This window comes from Urocampus carinirostris, chromosome 14 (assembly GCF_059441175.1).
Source record: "Urocampus carinirostris isolate Australia breed hairy pipefish chromosome 14, RoL_Ucar_1.0, whole genome shotgun sequence".
Taxonomy (NCBI): domain Eukaryota; kingdom Metazoa; phylum Chordata; class Actinopteri; order Syngnathiformes; family Syngnathidae; genus Urocampus; species Urocampus carinirostris.
This window is the reverse complement of record NC_142362.1, coordinates 32,384,535-32,405,138: the sequence shown is the minus strand read 5'-3', so window position 1 is coordinate 32,405,138 and position 20,604 is coordinate 32,384,535. Positions and strand designations below refer to the sequence as shown.

General features: G+C 39.1%; 2 protein-coding genes across 6 annotated transcripts in view; one reads left to right on the top strand and one right to left on the bottom strand.

The window, feature by feature from the left end:
• Positions 1-3,156: 3,156 nt before the first annotated feature.
• On the bottom strand, positions 3,157-9,943 carry LOC148353196 (claudin-10-like). 2 transcript variants are annotated; one of them, XM_088352344.1, is made up of 5 exons: positions 9,730-9,943; positions 5,725-5,886; positions 3,958-4,039; positions 3,772-3,873; positions 3,157-3,619 (listed from the first exon to the last, which is right to left on the bottom strand). In XM_088352344.1, exons 1-5 carry the CDS (start codon positions 9,941-9,943, stop codon positions 3,466-3,468), a joined length of 714 nt encoding a protein of 237 aa, XP_088208470.1. In that variant the 3' UTR covers positions 3,157-3,465. The 2 variants fall into 2 exon arrangements, with proteins under 2 accessions (XP_088208470.1, XP_088208471.1); XM_088352345.1 differs by lacking the exon at positions 9,730-9,943 and adding an exon at positions 6,608-7,014.
• Positions 9,944-12,519: 2,576 nt separating this feature from the next.
• The window catches only part of LOC148353195 (ATP-binding cassette sub-family C member 4-like), a 118,057-nt gene continuing 109,972 nt past the window's right edge, over positions 12,520-20,604 (top strand). For all 4 annotated transcript variants that reach the window (XM_088352498.1, XM_088352497.1, XM_088352496.1 and 1 more), the window contains exons 1-14: positions 12,520-12,727; positions 15,793-15,903; positions 16,807-16,927; positions 17,005-17,229; positions 17,299-17,388; positions 17,471-17,634; positions 17,715-17,840; positions 17,918-18,167; positions 18,575-18,682; positions 19,086-19,175; positions 19,241-19,432; positions 19,531-19,625; positions 19,688-19,774; positions 19,847-19,943. In XM_088352498.1, coding sequence (XP_088208624.1) covers positions 12,654-12,727; positions 15,793-15,903; positions 16,807-16,927; positions 17,005-17,229; positions 17,299-17,388; positions 17,471-17,634; positions 17,715-17,840; positions 17,918-18,167; positions 18,575-18,682; positions 19,086-19,175; positions 19,241-19,432; positions 19,531-19,625; positions 19,688-19,774; positions 19,847-19,943 — 1,830 coding nt within the window. In that variant the 5' untranslated portion in view covers positions 12,520-12,653. The remainder of the gene's footprint in view (positions 12,728-15,792; positions 15,904-16,806; positions 16,928-17,004; positions 17,230-17,298; positions 17,389-17,470; positions 17,635-17,714; positions 17,841-17,917; positions 18,168-18,574; positions 18,683-19,085; positions 19,176-19,240; positions 19,433-19,530; positions 19,626-19,687; positions 19,775-19,846; positions 19,944-20,604) is intronic.

The window sequence follows — 20,604 nt, the reverse complement described above, 5'->3', positions numbered from 1 at the left end:
TTAGAACCTAGGTTGAAGGGACAGCCTGTATTTAAGTGCCACCCAGTGGCAAAAAGAACTAAATTAAAAAAAAAAAAGATTTTGATTTAAATTATAAGCAAACAACATACGTGTCAACCTGTACGTTTTTGCCGTACAAAGCACGTTTTATTATGCATTTTAAGATGTGTACGACGTACAAGGAAATCCGTACGAAAAAACGCAAATTTGTCAATTATGGGTACCATCCGGCATGTCAAGTCAAGTCAAGTCATTTTTATTTGTATAGCCCTTAATCACAATTAGTCTCTAAGGGCTTCACAAGTTATTACATATAAGAAGTTTAGGTTTTAGGTTACTCGTATGCATACACCGACTATCACGAAACGGCAAAACAATCAAGTCTAACGAGTTGCCGCGGTAGCCTCTATCTCGGTATTGTTTTTTTTTGTTGCAAGCGAAGTAAACGGTTAGATGCTACAGTGAGCATGCGTCTGCCGCCTGGGGATTTCCTATCATGCATCATTCAGAGAAAAAAAAAATATGGTGTAAGATTGTTTTGAATTTTGTAAGGGAAAATACGACAGTTTGTACGGACATGGAGCCGTGGAGGTTGACAGGTATTAAACAGACATGAACTATCATACAAACATGCATTTTTTAAACTACTAGTAGGTCAAGAAATTTGCATTTATTTTATATAAAATTAATCTCACCTAGAGCAGTGCTTCTCTACTAGTGGGCCAGGACCCAAAAGTGGGTCACGGACACATTTTTAGTGGGTTGAGCGCCTTTAGTTTTGGCAAAATAATCTCTAGAAGAAGAAAATGAACAGGGAGTCAAATACGATTCCTAACAGTGGATGGTGATCATGCTCTGCTCGATCTTTTATACATGTTCAGTCAATTGGTGCATTTGAAAGGGACCACATCTCATTTTATTGTGATTTTTTTTTCTGTCCATAATAATGGGTCCCCAGATGGTTAGTGATAGGGGAAGGAAACTGGAAAACAGTGACAAAAATGAGCGTGCTGAAGAAGGAAACACTTGTGAAATATGAAAATGGTGTATGGATGTGTTCCATTGAAGAGCTGTTGGAAGGTCTAGTAAATGGTTTGAAAATGTTATCCTTTTAGCTTTTTATCAGTATATTAATCTTTGTTAACCACGTGATTAATATTTATCGACGCTTGGGTACACGCTTTATCAATATTTTGAATTTCTTTTTGTATGTGGCTATTTTTCAATAATTTTTGTTTTAGTTTTTATTTATTGAAATTATTCTCTAAATTTAAACTGTTTATTATTTCATCGAGCATCTATTTTAAATGAAAGAAGCCTTAGCTAAACAGGGCTGACATAATTGTCAGCCATCTTGGTGATTGTTTTTTTAGAGACGACAGTAGCTCTCGCATTGCGGTGTAGCTCTCGCATTGCGGTCAAGTAGCAGTAACTCAGGAGGTAGAGCGATCGTTTTAGGATTAAGGGATCCCAGTTCAAATCCCAGCTTGTCCGTGTTACATGTCGAAGTGTCCTTGGGTAAAACATTGAACCCCCAATTACCCCCAATAAGCAGGTTAGCGCCTTACATGGCTGCACAGATCACGGCCGCTATTGGGAAATGTGAAGCACAATGTAAAGCGCTTTGGGAAGTCATTGACTTGAAAAGCGCTATATAAATGCAGATCATTTCAGATCATTTCATATTCCAGATTTGTCACGGTTGCCCATTGCCCTCACTTGGGCCCGCCCGTTTGGCGCCAGCTACTGCTTGTTGCCTGATTGTCTTGTTCAAGAGGTCGCAGGTTCGATTCCTGGCTCCTCCGTATTATATGTCAAAGTGTCCTTGGGTAAGACACTGAATCCCTGATAAGTAGGTAAATGCCTTGCATGGCTATTGGTATGTGAGTGTTTATGTGTATGGATAAATGTGAAGCACATTGTAAAGGGCTTTGGGAGTTGTTCATTGACTTAAAAAGCACTATATAAATGCAAACCATTTACATCTTGCTGCTAAGAGTAACCAATAACATAAAAAAGCCTGGAGAAAAATTGTGAGAAGTGAAATGGTGCGTTTTGTATTATTTGGCACCATTTTTAGATGCACTACACAATAGAGCGGCATGTAGTAGTCACATAATACACACTGTTCCTTTAACAGCAAACCGAAAAACGACACAGTAGGACTTACTCAGACTTGCGATTGCTTTTTTTTGCTTTTATTAACCTCCCTATTAGCAAGGTTCTTTTTCTATCAAATACCATCGGAAAAACAGTTGCACACATTTCAGCTTTTTCAAAGTAAATACATACAACCAGCCATATAAAAAATACAATTTGCATGAATACATTTATTAACAAACACAAATCTGATCTATTGTGTAAGTGTGTTTTCTAGTGGCCGTAAGTGGTGTCGCAATCTGGTTTGCACACAATCCGACATACACCTTTTGCAGCTGTAAAAATATACAAGATAATTTCCCTTTATCACTTTAACGATAAAAGATATGGTGTCCTCTCCGGTGTCATCTTAAGCTATACAAAAACACGCAAACCTTACTGTTTTCATTATTCAAGTAAAATAATATTGTTTGAAACTTAGAAAAAAATACTCTCTCTTTTTTTTCTATTACAAAGTAATTCTTTTTTTTTTTTGAATAACAAGAGCTAACTTTAAGGTATACAGTATGGTGATTTTCTTATTTTAATATTGACTAAAAGTGTTGTCCTCAAATTGAAATTTTGCCACTCTCTGCCGCCATCTCCCGGTTTAAAGCCATGATCGCAGCCTCAGTCAGCTCATTCCTCAAGTACTGATAAACTTCTTTTTTATCATCTTTATCAGGATTTGGGTTAGCGTTTGGACTTTATTGGAAACAGGCTTTTTCTTACTTTAACCATTTTCAGGCTACACTAACAAAAAAGCCCATGGGACGAGCATGAAATCACTCTAAGCCCCTCCTTTACCATCCTTTCCTCCCTGCTTCTAATAGTGTTACCAGCTCTGGAACAGAGAAAGGTAAAAGTAGAAAAGCACAGTGGACGAAAAAACTATATAAGCTCATTGAACTCAGTTGGGCTTTGATAACAGAAAATTAATAGAGAAAATATACTACTTTCCACTTTTTAAGTACACCTCTGACAACACCCCCCCACCCCCCGCGCAACCCTCTTTACAATGAATTTTAAGGGTAATAAATAATTTGGGGATGAAGAAGAACACACTTAGCATTACAACATTTCGCAAATCTCGGTTTAGGATTGTTAAAAAATATTGATTTTATGAATCTTGTATTAAACCATTGTTCATGTTTTGTCAGTCGTTTTTGCTGCGTTTGCTGAAAAATGGACACAGCCAACCCTCAATGACATTTCATTGTGACTAATAAAAAAAATTCACCTGATGCTCAACAGAAATGTTTCCTCCAGTGTGCTGTTATCTACTCCACGGCTCCAGACGTGACAGCTTTTTAATATTCACATCATTTATACGTATACGTTTTTATCAAAATTAGGGGCTGCTTTGGAGGAGCTGCTGTATTCGGGAGGCGGCCTCTGGCTCATAGATGGTCCTCGTCCTCTTTGGTAGGATGAAATATGCGAATGTGTGGCAGCGCCTTTGTAGACATAATCTGTATGACTGAGAGTAAACAAACACACATAATTCAGCATCAGCATCCAGGACCCTTATGAGATCCAGTAGATGCAAAAAGAATGCATTTTGGATTTGATTTCATGAGATTGTGCAGTTGTGCTTCATGGATTTTTTTGGGGGCGTAACAAACAACTGACCTTTTCTTACAGTTTGCCACTGAAAAACAGAGCACACCTCCACCTAGAATGCAGAGGACAGAACCAGACCAGCCTATAAAAAGTGCGGCTCCCAGCTCGTACCTAAAATGGAAAAAAGTGTGTATTTTTTAACATTGCAAATGTGACTGATTCAAAGTAATGTTGAACACCAAAAAAATCATTTACTTCTGTTCCACAAACATCGGGTTGAAAAAATCTGACGTTATGCGATGGGCGTATAGCGAACACGCGGAAAGTGAACACAAACCTGGGGGAAAAAAGGAATGGGGTCACAAATGTAATTTTATCACAAACTCAAACAGTATACACTAACAACTTGCAGTTGCATCATAGTGGGAGTGAGGTGGACATGTTTTTTTTTGCTGATGGATACAATTGACAATTGATTTATCAATCCAGATCCCATCAATTTATAATAAGATAATAATAAATACACCCATCGATGTGGTGTACTTTTAAGTTTCACAATTGTGTGACCAGATATAGTAATTTAAAAAAAACGTATTTTAACAAAATATCATTTTTACGCTGGATAACCTAATCCTAAAAAAAGTATGAGTGGTGCATCAACATTGAAAATTGTATAGTATAACTTGTTATCTCGGCTACACAATAGATATAGACTGTATATATAAATCTTACTGTTCCATACGCAGTGTTTGCTCATTTTTAGTAATATATATTTCTGATGTTAGTGTATTTTAAGTAGTTTTTCAATCAAAATGAGAAAAAATCAAATCAAATAAATATTGGCAAATTTTTGAAAGCATAAAAAGGCAGGTCATTTATTTGTAGTAGGGGATGAAGTTAAAGTTATTTTAAAGGGACAGTGTTGTTATATAACACCCCTTAGTGGTAAAGGAAACTTCATTCACTAAAAAACAACATTGATTTAAAAAATAAACAAAAATACATAAATTAACATCAGTATGCATTTTTTCAAAATACTAATACTTGACTTGACTAAATTTGAAGAAATTAGCATTTATTTAAATAACATGGGCCTCACCTGTAGGAAGCTGACATAATCATCTGGCATCTTGCTGATATGGGTACCAACAAAAACTCAATAAGGCTGGGCAAAAAATTTGTATTATAATATTTCATCTTGGTCACTTTGAGACTCCATAGTTTCTATTCTTCCTTGAGCTTTTTAGCACTTGTCTTCAGTTGCAAGACAAAATGCAGTAGCATCTAATGGCCAAAAAACACACACTGCCCCATTGAGGAAATCTAAATAGTTTAGTGGAGGATTAAGTTAAAGATATTTTAATATGAGGGCAGCACGGCAGCGCATAGGTTAGCGCGTGTGCAGCACAGTTCTGAGGTCATGAGATCAAACCTTCCTGTGTAGAGTTTGCATGATCTCCCAATGCTTGCGTGGGTTTCCTCTGGGCACTCTGGTCTCCCACATCCCAAAAACATGCACGTCAGGTTAATTGGACGGTCTGAATTGTCCCTAGGTGTGAATGAGTTAGTGAGTTGCGTATCTCCGTGTGCCCTGCGACTGGCTGGCAACCAGTTCAGGGTATCCCTGTCCACTGCCCGAGGATAGCTGGGATGGGCTCCAGCACCCCTGTGACCTGACCGAGGATAAGCGGTGCAGATAATGGATGGACGGATAATATGAGAAAAATAATACTTTTAAAGAATTTTTTTCAAGGAGCCTTTTTTTCCTTTTTTTCTAGAGAAACATAAAAATTGCCAAAGCCATTAGAGCTACAGTGAACATGTTTTTGTCATATAATAAATTGATATGCATTAAAAATTAAGAAAAAAGTACACTGAAACAATTCTTTTGATCTTTTTGAATTTTTCTAAAAGTAAATGACCCTCTGTTGTCGAAAAATGAAAAAAAAAAATTAAGGGAAATATTTTTACGCGACAATACTAACAATCATTGAACAATCATTCAAAACAAAACTATCTTACCACTGAGGATAAAGGTGGCCCCTGCAAAGGAGGTTATCCTCGCCTTGGTCTTGTCGCTCCCTCCGATTTTGGTGCACTTCATCCCCACCAGAGCGAAAATGGTTCCAAAAAAGCCCAAGCAAACTGCTGCAATCATCAGCCCTCTGCAGGCCTGGATGTAACCTGCAGTCACACATAAACAACTTTTTCAAAAACATGCAGATATTATTAAACATTATTAAATATTAGCTCAGAACTAGTGAGCTGTGGTCAAAACTGCCTGGGGCCCCGAGTCAATCTCCTTGATAGAGTTTAAGGTTTAGTCAGCTGAAGCTAAACACAGACACATTTAAGCTGTGAATAATGATTTGTTGTTTTAAAAGAGAAAAATCAAAATATCTTGCAGGGTCGACCATCTACGACCAGGATGAAGGAAAAGTCTTTGCACTTGGACTCCCCGGTAGAATTGGTGACGCACGCCTTTTACAGGTTGGACCAATATGTGGTCAAAACCGCCTGCAGGCCTGAGTCAATGTCCTTGATAGGGTTTAAGGTTCAGTCAACTTCAACTGAAGCTAAACATACACACAATTAAGCGGTGACTAATCCTTCATTTTAGGTTTTAAAATAGAGATGAATTGAAATAGTTTGCAGGGCTGACTATCTAGCTCCAGCATGGAGGGAAAGTATTTGCATTTGGACACCCTGGTAGAATCGGTAACGCACGTCTTCCACAGTTTGGACCGACATGTGGTCAAAACCGCCTGCAGCCCTGAATCAATTTCCTTGATAAAATGTAAGGATCAGTCAACTAAAGCTAAACAAAGACACAATTACATCGATGAATAATCTCCGATCTGACGTTTTAAAAGTGAGAAAAATCAAAATATTTTGAAAGGCAGACCATCTAACGCCAGCATGGAAGGAAAGTCTTTGCAGTTGGACACCCCTGTAGAATCTGTGACGCACGTCTTCCACAGGTTGGACCAGTATGTTGCCGTGGTGATGACTGTCCCGTCCAGCGAGGAAACCTTCCAGTAATCGGTGGGCAGGGTGGACGAGACCAGGACCCATCCCGAGGTGGCGAGCACAAAGGCCAAGATCTCCTGATACATGCTGTTCCCAACTAATCTGAGTCCAGTGCAGTAGCGGCTGCACCCGCGATTGATTAATGGTTCCCAGCCGGGTGAAAAAGTAGCCAGAGTACCCAGCCAGAAGGCAGTTAATGTGTTATGGATGCTTGCATGCCCCACCGCAGGGAGTTTGGACCGGAACTTGGAGGACAACGCCGACGGTCCGTCATGCCGTAGACCGGCCCCTCGCCAACGTGCCAGGAAGGAGCCTTGAATGTGGTTTAGGATTAAAGAATGAGGCTTTTGCCTAACTAATAAGTAACAACAATAAATTGTCAGACAGAAATTGGACTGCTGACATACAGTATTTACTTGTGGTTAATGCAATTTTTTTAACTAAAAAAGTGGATGCGCATTATACATGAGATCTCACGGTAGTTTAGTACGGTATTGGTATAATGATTGATCAGTCAAAAAAAATCACTGACCACAGTCGGAAAACATTGGTTGCAACAAGAATCGAACCCGGGTTGTGGCAGAGAGAGCATAATACGTAAAAATATAATGTACAACAACTAACTTTTTTGGGGGGCTGTTCAGATATTATTTTTTCAGTTCAATTTCCCACGTGTTCTATAATAATATCAAACATATGAATACAAATATTAATTCAAAAATAACACCTTGCTGAGCGTCTACAAATGAATCAAATTATAAGAACAAAAATTATTTCAAGAACGTAATCTTCAAAAGGTACAAAAGATTTCTAAGCTGCAGATGTTGATTTGTAAAACCTGACCTGTTGAGTTTTTTTTGATTAAACCAGAATTTTGAATAAAGCAATTACAACCTCCATCAACTATAGTTAACTTTTTTTAGTTATTTTCAACAATGCGAAATTTCTTGGAGACATTGATGCACGCATCATTTGGAACATCTCAGGTAACTTTAACAAAAAACTCTTTTGGGAGGCTTACCTAAAAATATTTTAATTATTCTCTCAAAAGTAATACATTCTAAATGATGCTGAAATGTACCTGTCTAAACTATTCGTGACAATAAAGCCAAATCTTACATTATCTGCATATGTTTCTACAAGGTTGGTAAACCCTGCCACATATTGTAAAGAGCTAGACAGCCATTCGTTTTTCATTTTTCACAAACAAGCGTAAAAACATTGAGCAGAGTGCAAGGCCAACGTAAATGTGAAACAAGCTTCTTGTCGCAGATGTTTGAATTCCTTGCAACAGTGTTGTGATAATAATTCATTGACCCCATATCCTCTAAGAGTAACGATTTGCATTGTATAGCCAGTAAATAAGGCTATTCAACTGAAAACCAGTCTTTATTAGTTTTAGTTAATTCAAAGTTTGAATGTAGATATAGGGGCAGCACGGCGGTGTAGTGGTTAGCACGTGTTCGGCACGATTCTGAGGTCATGCGATCGAACCTCCTGTGTGGAGTTTGCATGTTCTCCCCGTGCTTGCGTGGGTTTCTGCTGGGCACTCCGTTTTTTCCCACATTCCAAAAACATGCATGTCAGGGTAATTGGCCGGTCCAAATTGTCCCTAGGTGTGAATGAGCGAGTGAGTTGTCTGTCTCTGTGTGCCCTGTGACTGGCTGGCACCCAGTTCACTGCCTGAGGATGGCTTGGATGGACTCCAGCACCCCCGCGACCCTACTGAGGATAAGCGGTACAGATAATGGATGGACGGATATAAATATAGCCACACTTTTAAAATTAATCAAATGAATTGGAACTGTTTATAGAGAACTTCTCTGTAACCTAAAATGTTAAGTTTAAATTATCTTGATAAATAAATGACACACTTGTCTGTTAATGTTTGAGTAATGTTTTTCAACTAGTGTCACATGGACCTTGTTTACTGTGCTGTGGGAAAATTGACCAAATTTATCCATGCAAAAGAAGCAATGCAATTGTTCAGTATTTGCTTTCTTCCAGTGATCAACCCAGTAATTGTAACATTCATCCATATCAGTAGGTGACACCAGATTACTAATATTTGTTTTTCTGTTTGTAGAGTAACTATCTGCTCATGATGTAGGAGAGAGGAATATATTAAAAACGTCTATTATTTAATCTGTTTAAAACTGCACTGCATTAAAAAAATAGAAATAAATATTGGTCATAATATTGAAATTTTTAGTGATTAGTTTTTATAGAGATGTATCGAATATTTTGCCTAAAATAATAATGATGTTAAAACCTTTATTATCATAGTGAGAGCTCTTCTCGCAAATTTAGTGACTACCGCAGTTATGTCAAACTTCCAGCCCACGGGCCGGATCTGGTACATTGGGTGATTTAATCCAGCTCGCCATAAATCTATGCTTATGTCAAAGAAAGAAGCGAGTCTCTAGTTAATTTCTATCAAAAGTTAGAGTTTTTTAAACTAAATGCAAACCAAATGCTCTCTCCCGCTGCTAGAGGGCAGTTTTGAGATTGTATAGTGTGGTGAGCTGTTTCAGGTGTAAAACTGCATTCATTCAACTGATAAACTAAACCCGTTAACACATTCAATGCCAAAAACGAAAATATTTTTCCCCGATTATTTGTGAATAAATCTGTTGTGTTTGAAAAGATCCCTTGTTATTCGTCATTAGAATGTGTAGAGTTGGTTTCTACTGTAGGCGGAATTATTAAGCTCAACACTGAAAAACAAAGCGAAAAATTATTTTACTGATCAGGCCCGCCTCAGAACATAAAGTCAGTATCCAGCCCCAGAACCAAACTGAGCATGACATCCCTGGACTACCGGGTATATGCTAGTGATGAAAAATGTTCTGTTCCCTAGCTGTCACACACCAAAACATTTCCTAAAGTTGCATCATGTTCGCTACAAGAAAGAAATATTTCAGCATGAAGGCGCATTGAAACCTTCCATTATTGTATAAACGGTGTAAAAGCCGTCACACAAAGAGCCAAACTCACCGTCCAAGTTCAAGATGGTGTGGTGTGGCCTGCAGTGGAGCGCTCCGATGGCGTTCCCGGCGCAATTATTCCACAGGCCCTGCAGCACCCATGTGGCCGTGATGACCGAAGACGCACGACTGGTAGCTTTCCATTCATTGGATGCCGTGGCCCCGATCGTCGCCCCCAGTCCCCCGAGGCCGCTGATGAAAGCCAGGATCTGCAAGCAGGACATTTGCTGGCTTTCACAAATGAACGGGATCTATTTTAGAGGAGCAAATACACTCAATCGCCCCGGACAGGTAAATTACACTTTGGACATGTGTTTTCACAGAGATGATTTACAGGTGGAACATCTCTCATGGTCAAGGATGGACACATGGGCCTCAAAGTCAAACAGTAATCTAAGTCCAAGCTTAGGGTTAGTTATTATTTTTGAATACACTAAAGAACCTCCTTAGTGTACCTGCGTTTCAGACGAGAAGTAATACCATGCATAATATTAACACAATGAACGGTGAAAGGATAAACAGTAATGTTTCGATGGAAGCAAGGTCCACTCGTTTTGACTTAGTCATTCATTTCAGGGCACCAAAATGACTCATTGTTTCAAAAAGTGAATTTGCGACAAAACATACTATGCCTGTATTTACTATTTCATGCAAAGTATCTAAAATGCTAATGTTCTCCCTTTTTTGGCAAACCAATTAATCAAAATATATTATTATAGCATTTAAATACCTAAATGTGTAAACCCATTCAGTGCTACGAAAGTGAAAAGATGTCATCCGTTCCACGCCAGTGATTCGGCGATCGTTGGTCGGAAGACGTAGGCAGCAGCCTGGCGTGGAACAACAGGAAGCCAGATACCAACAAGATCGATACATGATTGGCTTCCCTCCCATTTAAACTCAGTGCCCTCATTCACTCCTTTTCAGTCCGTCAACGACCCTCTGCATTTGCAAGACTTGTATTTTGACTCTGTCCGGTAGCCTGCTCGTGTATCTGGTATCCGGTATCGACCCCATCTGTCTCGTCCTGTCCGATATCTTGCTCCAGTATCTGGTATCAATCCCGTCTGTCTCGTCCTGTCCTGTATTTTGCTGCAGTACCCGGTATCGAATCCGCCTGTCTCGTCCTGTACAGTATCTTGCTCCAGTCTCCAGTGTCCGGTATCGATCCTGTCTGTCCTGCCCTGTCTGGTATCGGTCCTGTCCGTAATCTTGCTGTTGTATCCAGTATCGATCCCGTCCTGTCCGGTATCTTGCTCGTGTATCAGGATCAGGTATCGATGTCGTCTGTTCCGTCCTGTCCGGTATCTGCTCGTGTATCTGGTATCTGGCAGACGGGATCTGCCTTAGCTTCCCGTTATCCCACGCCTGACTTCTCTCTCACTTCTTCCGCCCAACGATCGCCGAATCACTGGCGTTTGTCTTCACACGCATGACTGCCCCATTCCCGTAAAATAAAGATTGTGTGAAAACGTAACGCATCTGGGTCCTCCGTCTGTTCGGGTTCTGTATTATTTGGCCACTTGTTTTGCGTGTATTGAGTAGTACAAACTGAAATGAGTGCAAAAGACAACAAGGAAGAATACAAACAACGAAAACGCCAGGGAAACAAATCGCACCATTTTCTTGGAAGTGGACTTGGTGGACTAAAAAGTTAGCTCCCTCTAGGTTAGGCTCGTGTTATGGTAAATGGTGTGCATTTATATCGCACTCTTCTAGTCAATGAAGAACTCCCAAAGAGCTTTACTATGTACTTCACACTTATCCATCCACACGCACTCACACAGCCATGCAATGCGACTACCCAGGCCCGGCCCATTTTATGATTTTATATGTCCCACCATGATTTTCTGAGTATGTCAGAAAGCACTTTTCTAGGTCATTTCTATCAAATGTATGATTTTTAAAATAAATGCAAACCAAATGCTCCCTCTGGTCGCTTAAGAGCAGTAAAGGTTAAACTCTCAGCTTGAGTGGGGCAAGCTCAGTAGTTCGATCTGATGTTGAAATGTTTTTTTATTGAAGGTATTGTTGGATACATTAATCAAAACATGACACAAAAAAAAAACTAATGCTGAGGGTGAGCATGGCCAAATATGGTCACCTTACGCCCCGTCGTCTACCGCCCCCTCCCCTGTCTAATCTTATTGCAAATGCACCGATAACACTTTTAATTTGTATTTCTTTTTTATTCATTTTAAACCAGTATGAAAGTTAAGATAATAATATATTTGTCATAGCTCCCACTTGAGTTTGCAAAGCGTAATGGGTCGGTTCAAGTGTAAAACTGCATTCATTCAATTGTTGAAATAAACCAGTTATAACACATTCAATGGCAAACATAAAAATCATTTTTGCTCATTGTTTGTGAATAAATGGGTCGTGATTAGAAAAGATCCCCTGTCACCCATGACAATAATATAACTGTTTCAAGCTGAACGATATACCATAATACTGAAAAACAAAGCTAAGAGTCTTTCACTGACCCGGCCCGCCTGCGAACAGAAAAAAAATGTCTGCATCTGGCTGGCCCCAGAGCCAAACTGAATCTGACATCCCTGATGCAATTTTTTGGAGGGAACAAATATTTTGAAAATCCATTTTCATTTTAGTTTATGTATTTATGCTTATTATTGAAATAAATATTGTTTTTCTTCAATGAATTATTATTTTTTTGTCACCACTTTAATTTGTTTTTAATACAAATCGAATTTGGCATGAAGACACTGATAGACACGCCTTTCAACCAATCACAACAGGCAAACGTCAAACGCACACGCCTCCTGCACGCGCTAGGCACAACACCGGCGGCCGGTGTTTCTCCTTGAATAAAATGGTCACCAAAATCTTTCCATAAACTCCACCATTTGTTTTTTCTTCACGCCTTAAATATTTTATCGGCAGAGAAAGTGTCTACAATACTAGCCCAGTGACATGGAAGCTCCGCGTCAAGATGTGAAGGATAATCCGTCGACAAAGGCTAATCTTATCTCCAGACTTCTCTTCTGGTAAGAACACAGCACCATCATTGACACACCAGCTCTTGTTGGCAGGTAGCAAAACTGAGAGTCCAATATTCTTCTTAAAGGGCATTTGTAATTTGTCTACCCGATAATTCTCTTTTTCAATAGGCTACTTGCAATATTTCTATATTAGTTTTAGACCAGTCGCCAGACTTTAGATACATTGGGACAGTTAACTAGGTCAGTGTTTCTCAAACTTTTTAAGCGGGGCACACTTTATTTTTACTAAAAGATAGCAAGGCACACTGTTCATTTAAAACATTATTCCCAGTGCCAGTTTCATGTTTTGTTTATATATATATATATATATACATATATATATATCCTGAAGTAATTTACAGCAGAGGCCTGTACACCTCTTACTAATAGCTGACAGTTTTTTTTTTAGTTTTTCTTGCTTGTTCTTTAATTTTGATCTCTAGTGAATAAACATCCGTCCATCCTTTATCTGCACCGCTTACCCTTAGTAGGGTCACGGGAGTGCTGGAGCCCATCCCAGCTGTCTTCGGGCCGTGGGCAGAGGACACCCTGAACTGGTTGCCAGCCAATTGCAGGGCTCCAGTGAATATATAATATATATATATATATATATATAAATATATTATGTTTATGCAGCACGGCAGCTGAGTAGTTAGCGTGTCCGCGGCACAGTTCTGTGGTCATGAGATCGAACATTCCTGTGTGGAGTTTGCATGTTCTCCCCCTGCTTGCTTGAGTTTCCTCCGGGCTCTCCGGTTTCCTCCAACATCCAAAAACATGCATTTCAGCTTAATTGGCCGTTCCAAATTGTCCCTAGGTGTGAATGAGCGAGTGGTTGTATGTCTCTGTGTGCCCTGCGACCAGCTGGCAACCAGTTCAGGTTTTACCCTACCCACTGTCCGAAAATGGTTAGGATGGGCTCCAGCACCCCCGCGACTCTACTGAGGATAAGCGGTGCAGATAAGGGATGGGGATATATATATATATATATATATAATCAGGGCTCCAACGAACGATTATTTTAATAATCGATGAATCAGTTGATTATCCTTTTCGATTAATCGATGAATCCAATTTTTAAAAAACTGATTTTTAATTCTCTTAGATTCAATTAATGAAGTTTTGGACGGATAGTAAAAGGTAAAACAATTAAAAACCCAAGTGTTTGAGAAGTAATAATAAATGAAAATTCATACAAATTTATAGTAAAATATATAAAAAATGTAAACCCACTTTTAAAACTGCTGTCAACAAATTTGTTTTTTCTGTTAAATCTTTTAATATGATCACCAATGTGCAAATGATATAGAACATGCCTAATAGGCTCCCCCTTGTTTTGAAATAAACATGTTATCATTATTCTTCTTCTTTTTACCTTATATATTTTGATAATTTATTTTCATATTTTCTTCTGTATTTCTGCAACACTTTCTGTTCTCGCGTTAACTTTGTAGTGTTTGACTGTTAAATGCCAATTTCGCTTTTAATGATGCACTTTACTTTAAATTACTTTTAAGCACCGGTTCTCAAATAGTCTGACTTGGGGACCAACCATTCCACCCTTTTTCCAAATCAAGAAAAAATGTCCCCTTTCAAATGTATCCAAAGAAAGGTTTGTGCCGTTCAAAACAAAGATAGTGGAATATATTCTTTTTTTTTTTTTTTTCAAAAAACAAAATGAACCTGCAAAACCAAAATGTCTTTAAGTACCGTATACTGTACTCGCATAAATGCCTACATCGCATATAAGCGACCCCCTAAAACCACTTTAATATAACCACATAAGAAATTCAAAATATTAATAAAACGTGTACTAAACATTGATGATTATTTAATTATGTAGTTTATAAAAATTAATATAGTTGGTGGTCTGCAACACTTTCACTTGAAAGTTTTAAGGTTGAGGGATATTGCGAGCTAGATGATTTTTTTTATAACTGCCATTGTCTATAGTTTATGTTAATAATGTCTGTGTATTGTCTGTACAGCCCTATTAGACTTGTGATTAATGCCGATACAAATAAACATGACTTTACTTGACGTATATGAAAACGGCCTCATGACGTCTTCTGCAGGACCAAAGTGGTACTACAACTTTACAACTTCACAACGAGATACAATGGTAAATGGTCTGCATTTATATAGCGCTTTTCAAGTCAATAAAGACCTCCCAAAGTGCTTTACAATGTGCTTCACACTTATCCATTCACACACACTCACACACCAATAGCAGCGTCAGCCATGCAAGGCGCCGACCTGCTTATCGGTGCATGAGGGATCCAGTGTCTTGCCCAAGGACACTTCAACATTTAACACGGAGGAGCCGGCAATCAAACATGCGATCCTTTGATCCCAAGAGCGCTCTACAATGCACTTATTTTTATTGTTGAACGTGCTTAGTATAGCATAAATTGCGCAACACGATGAATCGATAAGGTATTTAGTTGCCAACACTTTTAATAATCGATTTCAATCAATTTTATCGTTGCAACCCTTATACATATATATATATATATATATATATATATATATATATATATATATATATATATATATATATATATATATAGGCACCTACTGACATGGATGAATGAATGAATGTTGGTTACTTGGCTGTTCACTGGAAGAAAGCAATAGTGGTAAATGGTCTGCATTTAAATAGCCCTTTTCAAGTCACTGAAGACCTCCCAAAGCACTTTACAATGTGCTTCACACTCACCCATTCACACACACTCACACGCCAATAGCAGCGTCAGCCATGCAAGGAAACTACCTGTTCATCAAGGGGCATTAGTGATTCAGTGTCTTGCCCAAAGAAACGTATATATAGATCAGAGGAGCCGGGAATCGAACCAGCGACTTCTTGATTCCAATACGAGCGCTTTACCTCCTCCTCCTGAGCCCCATGATAAAATTTCCTGTGGCTTATTAAATAACGTCTCGTGCACTTGTGTGCCCTGGCACACTGGTTTAAACACATTTTAACACAAAACTCAAGTTGTATCATGTCTTAATACTATACTGTTATTACTACCATCATTGTTAGGATTGACGGTATTGGTACTGTGTAGTTGGTTGAATCCCTTATTCAGGATTGGCTACAAGAGGAGGCTGGAAGAGGATGACATGTACAAGGTTCTACCTGAGGATGCATCAGAAAGACTTGGGAAAGAGCTGCAATGGTACGAAATATATAATTGTGTTACTTAGGATCTTTCTGGTCATAATGTCCATCAGTGAATAACATCCATTGATTGGCCAACCGCTTATTCTTAGTCATCAAATGTTGTCTTCAAAATAAATCCTATTTGCATCGCATTTACATATGCAATTATAACTGGCATGCATTCCCGACTATAATACTTACTTGTGCAGTAGCTGAAGGCTGAACTATACTGATTTTTGTACAGCAAATTTAAGCCACAATAATCAATATGTTAACAATCTTAACCCGTGTCATAAAAATGTGGTGGCCCGTGACACAACAGTACCCTCTACCATTTAGGAAAGGTGATATTGTGTTTAAGGTCAAGCCTGACGTTGAGCTCATCTATATTTAGAACGTTTCACTGGAACTGCAACTCAAAACAGACCATTCTCTACCGCTCTTAGATACGCTGCCTTTTGTCACAAGAGCTGTAGGAAACAAAGATATGGAGGTCATTGTGAATCAACTATACTTCCCCAAACAGTCGCACATGACATTTAGTGTTGTGCTGTCAGTCTTGGCTCAGTATGGTGCTGTCAGCAGCTCTTTGAGCTGAGGACTCTTGTTAGAGCTGTTTGTAAACAAAGGACCAGTCACTCGTACTTGCTCATGATTGACATGATTGATTGATATTTAATGATGTTGTGACAACACTTTTGCACCAAAAGGGTAAACATTGGAGAATTGTGTATTGGGTCTATCAATCTGTGCAAATGTATAATCGTTAATTTACCACATTTCTCAATGGATATTTTTATTATTATTTATTTGCTGTATGATGAGACATTCACTGGTATTGAGTACAAATGGTCTTAGTTAAGCCTTGTTTGTGTTTGATGTCTGTTAATATCACACATGTTTAATGCTTTCTTTAAAGGTACTGGGACCAAGAAGTTAAATTTGCGGCAAAAGCTCTCCGCCAGCCTAAACTGACCAGAGTCCTCATAAAATGTTACTGGAAATCTTACATTTCCATTGGAGCATACATCTTCATTGAGGTACAGTCAAAACATCCACCCTAAAATTGGGAATGATCAATTTGTGGTGTTCGAAGTTACCTCGTTTACTCCAACAGGAAGTCATCAAAGTCTCTCAACCAGTGTTCCTCGGTAAGCTCATTGAGTACTTTGAGAGTCCAGATCGTGAGGATCCAAATGCAGTGCACAAGGCCTACAGTTATGCACTGGGCATCAGCCTGTCTACTGTATTGTTGGCCATCCTCCACCATCTGTATTTTTACCACGTGCAAAGGGCGGGCATGAAAATCCGTGTAGCCATATGTCACATGATCTATTGTAAGGTATGGACATAACACATTTTGAGCTGTTATTTGGTTATCTAATGTAATACATTTTTTTTTTTTGCAAAGGCTCTCAATCTCAACAACATAGCGCTGACTAGAACGACCACAGGACAAATTGTCAATCTACTGTCCAATGATGTCAACAAATTTGATGAGGTACTTATTGAGTCATCACTTTATTTTCTATTTGCATATCAAGAACTATGCAAATAAAACTAATTTTGCCCTGATCTTCCAGCTAACATTATATCTGCACTTTCTGTGGATCACACCCTTGCAAGCAGCAGCTGTGATATTATTACTGATGTATTGGATCGGACCATCATGCCTAGCGGGAATGGCTGTTTTCTTCATTCTTATACCAGTGCAGACGATGTTTGGAAGGTTGTTTTCCAAGCTGAGGTCAGCAGCGTTTTATTGGACCTTTTAGGAGTTAATTGTTGTATCAGTACTGTCCCTGCCATGAGTGTCTTTCGTTGTAGGGCTGACACTGCAGTTTTGACTGATGACAGAATACGCACAATGAGCGAGGTTATTTCAGGAATCCGTGTTATAAAGATGTACGGGTGGGAGATAGCCTTTGCTGCTCTCGTGGAGGAAGTCCGAAGGTAGCCCATCTTTGTTTGAGTCAGTGAATACGATTGACTGCCGTGTGTCTGCTAACACATTTTTTTTGATAGCGTAGAATGGAAATTTCCAAAATAATGAAAAGCTCCTACTTGCGTGGCTTGAACATGGCGTCGTTTTTTGTGGCCATCAAGCTCATCATCTTCCTCACCGTCTGTGTCTATGTCCTGACGGGAAACAAGCTGTCTTCCAGCACTGTTTTCATGGCTGTTTCCCTATATGGCGCCGTCAGACTTACCATTACGCTCTTCTTCCCCTCTGCCATTGAGAAAGTTTCAGAGTCCCTAATCAGCATTCAAAGAATTCAAGTAAGAATTCAAATTTTCATTTAGATGTATTCTCACCTTCCACATTACCTTTTCAGTTGATCTGCGTAAAATGTTTATGTAGATTAATAGATCTGGCTCAAACTTAATTAAATGTTTGTTTCTCTCATATTTCAATTAATGAGTATGTCTGCGAAAATAAACGGTACAAGTGACAAGCAATGGTAAATTATCCACGATCTCTGTCAACAAAATGGCATATTCTTTTCTTAAAACATCTTATTGAATTAATATCAATGGGACAGTTGTCAACGTAAGTGGACAATTTTGCTTTGGGTAGTGTGCTTACCTAACTGACAATCAGTGTCACTATTGGGACATTAGTACTGCAGAATGACTTATAATATATCATACATAATAAAGCAAGCTGATGGCATTATCCCCGTTAGAACTTTCTCCTTCTTGATGACGTCGCTCCTCAGCATCTTGGACTCCCTGTGCAAGAGAAGAAAGACTGTATGGTGAAGATTCACGATTTGACATGTTATTGGGATAAGGTGAGCTTGGTTTTGTTGAGGGAAGTATCGTCCACTCAAATAACATTTCATAATTCCTAAAACAACTGTGCAATTTTTGTAGTTTTTTGATGATTAATAAAATCTATAGAATTTATCAATAATTCCCAACAGACAAGACATCTGTAGATCTGTCTTAGAGTGCAATAAAAAATATGTTTTGGTGTACGCGGAGCAATGTACTGTAATCAGAAATAGCCATTCATGTTACATAGGAACTGCAGTAATCTTAAGACTACATGCTATTTTGGAAAAAAAGATGCCAAATACACCTTGCAAATATATGTTCTTGTTCAAAACCTGATCTATCAAAAATGAATTGTGTGAGAAAATGATAATTGCATTTAAATGATTCCTTTTAAAGCACTACACTTTTTCCTCACAGATGCAAGAGGCGCCAACCTTGCAGAATGTGTCCTTTACAGTAAGATCAGCTCAACTGCTAGCTGTAATTGGTCCTGTTGGCTCAGGGAAGGTATACTTGCCATTGTGAATCATTTCTCAAGAATATTTTGATAGTCATTTGATGTTTTGTGTTAGTCCTCACTCTTAAGCGCTATCTTGGGAGAGTTGAGCCAGGAAAGTGGCGTTGTTAAGGTCCGAGGAGATCTCGCCTACATTTCGCAGCAGCCTTGGATTTTACCTGGCACAGTCCGAAGCAACATCCTTTTTGGCAAGGAGCTCAACCGTTTTAAATATGACCGCGTGCTGGAGGCCTGTGCCCTGAAGAGAGTGAGAATTAGGTTCCTGGAAGTGTTCCTGGACATGCACCTTATTGTAAGTCTATCTTAGAATCATTTGCATCTGATGTGTATTTGAAACCTGTCAAGGACATGGCGCTGCTGCCAGGGGGTGACTTAGTGTCCGTTGGAGACAGAGGGGCCAACTTGAGTGGAGGACAGAAAGCGAGAGTCATCTTGGCCAGGTGTGCAGGAATCAAATGCACGCTTTATTTTGAATTTGCTTATAATGGTGTGTTCTTGTCAGAGCCGTTTACCAGGATGCTGACATCTACCTGCTTGATGACCCCCTCAGTGCTGTGGATACTGAAGTGGGCAAGCACATCTTTGAGAAGTAGGACCCACGTTGTGTCATACAAGTCCTGAGTTTTGTTAAAGCATTTTGAAGTTCAAATATTTCTCACAGGTGTATTTGTGGACTCCTAAGGGACAAGCCATGCATCCTTGTAACTCACCAGCTGCAATATTTGATGGCTGTCAATGAAATTATTGTCTTAAAGGAGGTGAGTGAGAATTTTAACGAGGGAATGCTGGAGACTATTGCTGCTGACTTTAGAAAAGAGCAGACCAGATTTGGTACTGCTCATTGCCCAAATGAAAGGCACATAAAAACACTGTATTTTCCGCACTATAAGGCACATGGAATTATAATGCGCACCCCTTCAAAAATAGTCTTTTATCATATACTTTTCATACATAAGGCACAGCACAGGACTATAAGGCACATTAAATAAGTCTAGTAACCCTTGGGCTCTTCTATACGGTTGGTGCATACATTAACGCACTGTAGCATGCAATGTTTTGCACTTTAGTTCAGTGATGTTAATCGGTGGTGAGATGGTGGACATAGCAATGATGGATTCTGTAGTGGTTAGGAATGGGATGCTAAGTAGACTGTTGGATGTGCATATTTACAGAGGTGAAATGAGTGGTATGTCTGATCATTTTTATGTGGAAGGAATACTGAGAATAGATCGATCGTGTGGGCCAAGTTATGGTTAAATGGTCTGCATTTAAGGAGCGAATGTTGAAGAGGATCTACAGAGCAGAAGTAAATGGGAGGAGACCAAGAGGAAAGCCGCGATTGACGTGGATGGATGGTGTTATGAGTGCACTGCAGAAAAGAGGTCTAAATCTAGTGGAAGCTAGAGCTTTTGTTGGTGA

Excerpts from the sequence above, each read along its gene's own strand:
- LOC148353196 (XM_088352344.1), bottom strand. The coding sequence starts at position 9,943 with ATGTCCTGCTTGCAGATCCTGGCTTTCATCAGCGGCCTCGGGGGACTG. Across the intron at positions 3,874-3,957 it reads CCGATGTTTGTGGAACAGAA|GTACGAGCTGGGAGCCGCAC; the intron begins GTAAATGATTTT and ends TTTCCATTTTAG. Across the intron at positions 3,620-3,771 it reads GTGGCAAACTGTAAGAAAAG|TCATACAGATTATGTCTACA; the intron begins GTCAGTTGTTTG and ends GTTTACTCTCAG.